Source organism: Tetrao urogallus (assembly GCF_951394365.1).
Source record: "Tetrao urogallus genome assembly, chromosome: 19".
In the NCBI taxonomy this organism is placed as follows: Eukaryota; Metazoa; Chordata; class Aves; order Galliformes; family Phasianidae; genus Tetrao; species Tetrao urogallus.
The window spans coordinates 5,795,964-5,801,392 of record NC_136832.1 but is presented as its reverse complement, the minus strand read 5'-3'; the positions used below and the strand labels follow the sequence as shown (position 1 = coordinate 5,801,392).

The window sequence follows — 5,429 nt, the reverse complement described above, 5'->3', positions numbered from 1 at the left end:
AGCAGGGAGCAACCTGCAGGTGCCCAAGGAGCACATCTCCAACAGAGGGACTCTCCTCCTCCCAGCAGTGTTGGGTATCTCAATACAGATCCCTGGGTGCAGCATCAAGCCATCTGACAGAACCCGCGTGCTTCAGTCCAACAGCAGGAAAAATGTATTTGGCAAACACCTCTTTTCACAAACAGCAGCAACTGGGAAGACGAAGCCCCATCCTCACCACCAGCCCCACACAGACGGAGTCGCTACGCCCTCGCTGCCCCGCGCTGAAGGCACAGTCCTCACCCCTCCTGACCCCGGCAGGAACCGGCTGTCCTGGTCCTGGAGAGACCTCCTCCCATCAGCACCTTCATCTCATGGCGAAGGTGTAGACATGGTAAATCTCATCGGGGAAGTTCTCCTGGCGCTCCTCGGCCAGGAGGTGCAGCCCGGCCCGGCGGATGATCTTACGGACCACATCCAGGTCCCTGCAGACGCTGCTGTCCACATCGTCCATGATGACACCCTCCTGAGCCATGTTGTCCTTGATGACCACGATGCCGTTGGGCCGCAGGCCGGCACGGCACCGCTTCAGGAAGTCAGAGAGGTGGTTGTCAGTGAGGTGTCCTGGGGGGCAAAGCAGGTATTAGTAAATGCAGGGCCGCCAGGCAGTGTGACGGATGAAGGGAGGCTGTGGTTGGAATCCCTCCTGATCCAGGCAGACAAACATTTGAGCAGTGGAAACCATGGGGATGTTCAGCTCGCATCCTGTGTGCTCAGTCCCGGCTCTATCCAACCCACACCTCTCTGCCCTGGCCTCAGAGTTCGGAAGATGCCACAGTGCAGTGCCCTCCCACTGCCCCTCTGTGGGTCAGACCCCCTACCCAGTCAGGCTGCAACGCTCACGTCTCCAGCAGCCCCAGGTCTCCTCAAGCCCCTCCCTGTGCATGTTGGGGTACCTGGGACAGGCAAGTGAGACCCTGCTAAGCCGAGCGACCCTCACCAATGACCCACTGGATCCAGATGACGTCGTAGGAATTGGGCTCAGGGCTGAAGTCCTGGAGGCCACAGCAGAAGTAGTTGCGCACCCGCCTGCCTTCCTCCCCCAGGTAGCTCTTGGCCTTGGTGAGGAAGTCCTCGGTCACATCCACCATGTCCACAGTCTTGAAGAGGGGCAGCAGCAGCCTCTTGGTGATGCGGCCGATGCCAGCCCCGCAGTCCAGGGCGCGGGTTGTTCCCGTTCGGTTGGGGCCATCCTGGAGTGACAGTGTGAGGGATGGAGCTCAGAGAAACGGGACGACCACGTGGGAGCTCACAGAGCAGCAAAGAGGGAAGAGCCCAGCTCTGCTCAGGGAAGAGGACAGAGCTCTGGGAGCACAGCAACCCACGGCACCTACCCGCAGAAAGCGCTGCAGGAATTTCCTGGAGCTGTTGATGTCGATGCTGGAGATGTGGCCGTAGCCCCCCAGCATGCCGTCCACTGTGGCGGGCACATCCTTCCAGTACTTCTCTGCCTTGGAGTAAAACTCAAACTCATTCACCACCACCTCACTCGTCATGCTGGCTGCGGGGCACGGACCCTTGTGGGATTCACTGCTCCTCCAGGGGGGGGAGAAATCACAGGTGAGGCACAAAGCCCCCCCACCAGGTGGGGCTCCCAGTGCGCCCCCCAGAGAAACAGCATCACCACCCTCCCCTTGTTAATGCCACGGCCACGAAGATCAGCTCTGCGAGCACCCTGACTTGGGGCTGACACCCTTTATCACCCCCTAACTGGGCTATTTCAAGCCCTAAAATCCTCCTGGGGAGCAGAAAAAGGAACAACAGAGTGTTTTCAGAGCCTCCCAGGCAGGGATGCTTCAGCCTCGCTCAGCAATACCCCGTTTCTTCCTTTGAGGGCTGCCCCAGCCTTTTCACCTGTTCTGCCTGCTCTCTCCAACTTAAGAGCATTAACGTTTTATGTGTTTATCTACACTGACAGCCCCATCAGTCACCTCCAATTACATCTGGAGTTGCTAAAAGTTCTCCTAAGCACCTACCTGAGGATTGTAAATCTCAGCCGTGACCACCGGTTAGATATATGTGCCATGTAATAAAGTCAAGGTATAATCAGCAATACAAGCTATAAATCCCCCCCAGACATCCCATAATTCAAACCGCTGTGGATGTGATTAACTGCGCCGGGGATCAGAAGCGAGATTTAAGGTGGCCAAAGGCTGAATTTGAGGACTTCAAACACCTTTATAAATAAGGCAAAGACCCCGTTAGACACAAAACCTTTCCTACGGCAGCGGAGGCAGTTTCGGGGTCCTCAGCTTGATGTCCCAGCGTGGCTGCGCTGTGACCTAAGGGAGGAAAGAACGCAACTGGAATCCTAAAGGACAGCACGGCAGCCCCGAAGGGAGGGAGGTGAGAGCCGCTCCTTCCTCAGGGCCGCCCCACAGCGCCGTGTATGGGGCGGAGGTTCCGAGAGCTGCACGAAGCGGGGCTGGCAGCGGCACCGTGCTGCTGGGCGCCTCCCCCCCCCCCGCTGTGTACCGGGTGACACGGCCCCGCCGCTCCCGCGCAGCTGCAGGCCTCAGCCCGGCTCCTGCGGCCCAGGACCGGCAGTGACGGTTCGGGGCCCTGGGAGCCGCGGGGGAAGAACGCACAAAGGCCTAAAGCGGCCTAAAGCCGAGCCGCTCTCCCCCCCCCTCCTCGCCGGCCGCTGCCGGGGGCTCCCGACCCTACAGCCCAGCGTCGGGGTCCCGGTACCCCCCGCCCCCCCACCCCGACCTCCCCTCCCCTTCGGACGCCCCGCGCCGTTACCTCGGGCCGCGGCCACGCGCCGTGAGGCGGCGCTCGGCGTGACGTCACAGCGATGTCACGTGCCGAAAAGGGGGCGCGGCTCGGAGGCCGGACGGCGGAAGCTCCGCCCTCACCGCCGAACCGACCGCCTCCGGAGCGCCGTAACCCGGCACGGCCGCCAGGAGGCGCTGTTGTCCCGCAGTGCCGCTGCCGTCGGAACTCCGCCGCCTCCCGCGAGGCCGGGCCGTGCGGAGCGGAGCGCAGCGTGCGTCCATCGGCCGCCGTCACGGCGCGGAGCGGCACCGCGTGCCCGCAGCCCTGAGCCTGCGCCGCGCTGTGCTGCGCTCCGCGTGCGGCTCTCGGCCCCGAGTGCGAAGCCGGGGGAAGCAGAGCAGCGTGGCACGGCCCGGCCGAGGGCTGGGCAGCTCCGCGAGCTTTTTCCTTTTTCCTTTCCCCTTTTTCCTTTTCCCTTTTTCCTTTCCCTTTCCCTTTCCCTTTCCCTTTTTCCTTTTCCTTTCCCTTTTTCCTTTCCCTTTTCCTTTTTCCTTTCCCTTTTTCCTTTTCCTTTTCCTTTTCCTTTTCCTTTTCCTTTTCCTTTTCCTTTTCCTTTTCCTTTTTCCTTTCCCTTTTTCCTTTTCCTTTTCCTTTTCCTTTTCCTTTTCCTTTTCCTTTTCCTTTTCCCTTTTTTTTTTCCTTTCCCATTTCTTTCCTTTTTCTTTCTCTTTCCCTTTTCTCTTCCCGTTTTTTGCCTTTTTTTCCTCTTTCACTTCCCTTTCCCTTCTTTTCCTTTTCTTTTTCCTTTTCCCTTTCCTTTTCCTGTTCCTTTTCCCTTTTCCATTTTCTTTCCTCTTTCCCTTATTTTCCATCCTCTTTCCCTTCTTCTTTCTTTTCCTTTCCCTCCTTCCTTTTACCCTTTCCCCTTCCCCTCTTCCCTTTCATTTTCCTTTCTTTTTCTCCTTTCCCTTACCCTTTTGCTCCCCTTCCACTTTAATTTTTTTTTCTTTTCCCTTTCCTTCCCTTTCCCATTTTTCCCCTTCCCTTCCCCTCTGTCCAGCCCCAATCTCTGTGTGATCCCCATGCACTGAGTCCCCTCAGACCCCATCCCCACCCCAGCTACTCCTTAGCACTCACCTCTCACTCCCCTCCATTCGAGGCAATCACCATTCCTACAACATTCAGGATTATTTTCTTTTTCCCCTAGGTACTTAATCACCCCTATTACCCTTTTCTGATTAATTAATTCTAATTAATTTCACACTACCACTTGGAGGTGAGTTGACCAGCACTGCACGCGTTGCTCCCAGTGTCCAGCATGCTGCGTGCCCCATTCAGGTGCCAACAATCTGGGGGACACAGGGGATCCCACACCCCACACACGCTGCCCTGCGCCCCACACCTCCAGCACTGCACTGCAGTGGGTTTGGGACGTCACAACAAATTAGGTCAGTGCTCTCCTTGTGCTGCTGGGAGCCACCAATGTGCCCAGCACCAGCTAAATGTTACACACTACATGCTATACACTATCTGTTATACACTATATGCTATATATTATGTGCTATGTACTATATGCTCTTTGCTGTATTTATACACTATATGCTATATACTATACTAGATGGCAGGTGACAGCTACAAGATACTGGTTATTAGCAAGAACAGTGCGTATATAAACGTTCTCTCTATAGACGGTGTATATAATTTTATGAACATAATACTGTGTGCATGTACATACACAGATACAGTTTACTTGGACCACACATCTGTGTACGTACACATATATGTATATACTTACACATTTGTACATACATACACACGTATTCCATACCACACACGCCATACCTACACACACGTGTATTTACACAGCACAGATACATGGATACATGCATCTATACGAGACATAACTATATCTATGCATACATAAAATACTTGTAATATGTATACCTGTGTATGTGTATCAGTGTATGTGTGTTTCCAGATGGGGCAGTGGCAGGGAGAGAAGGGGATGTGGAGGGTGAGATGAGGGCGAAGGGAAACCGCTCCGGGTTACAAAAGCTCCTTATTTGATTAATTGTACTTTCTGTTTGATAAATGTTACTCATGAGTATAAAATATGCAAAGCACTTAGCAAGTTCACACTGTTTAAAGAACTCAACTAACCAAATTAAAATTCCATGATAGGAAGCAAGGCGCTGCAGAACGGCACGGCGAGGCGATGCGCAGGGAGCCGACCCTCAGAGCCGACTTCCAGCCCTGCAGCCCCCACAACCTTCCTCTTCCCAGCCCTCCCGAAATGGGGCTGAGTACAAGGGATGAAGGGAGCCCTCCCAGCAAGGGGGGGACGGAGCACCCAGTGTCCTCCATGTGTTGTCGTGGTCCTGCCCCAGTCAGTGTGCAGTGAACACGCTGGGGAGGATGCAGTGCTCAGAGGGAGGACGCAGCGGTTGGTGGGAGGATGCAGTGTGTGCTCAGGGAGGATGCAGTGTGCACATGAAGCAGTTTCCCAGTTCCCAGTGCTGGCTCATGCTGGCTGTGCAGCTCAGCCTGGAGCAGGACTGACTGGAGCAGCATGTGCACAGGCAGCAGCTCCCCAGCCTGCACGACAGAGCAGAAAGAATGAAGAAAACCCGGCCTGGATCTGTCCCGCCTGCCTGCTTCCCTGGGCCCCTCTC

General features: G+C 55.6%; 1 protein-coding gene across 1 annotated transcript; it reads right to left on the bottom strand.

Annotated features, from left to right (window-relative positions):
- Window positions 1-346: 346 nt before the first annotated feature.
- Window positions 347-1,544, bottom strand: NTMT1 (N-terminal Xaa-Pro-Lys N-methyltransferase 1; the record flags this gene model as incomplete). Its single annotated transcript, XM_079544892.1, has 3 exons — window positions 1,374-1,544; window positions 980-1,232; window positions 347-603 (listed from the first exon to the last, which is right to left on the bottom strand). The coding sequence occupies exons 1-3, from the start codon at window positions 1,533-1,535 to the stop codon at window positions 347-349; spliced, it is 672 nt and encodes a 223-aa protein (XP_079401018.1). The 5' UTR covers window positions 1,536-1,544.
- Between the last annotated feature and the right edge of the window lie 3,885 nt (window positions 1,545-5,429).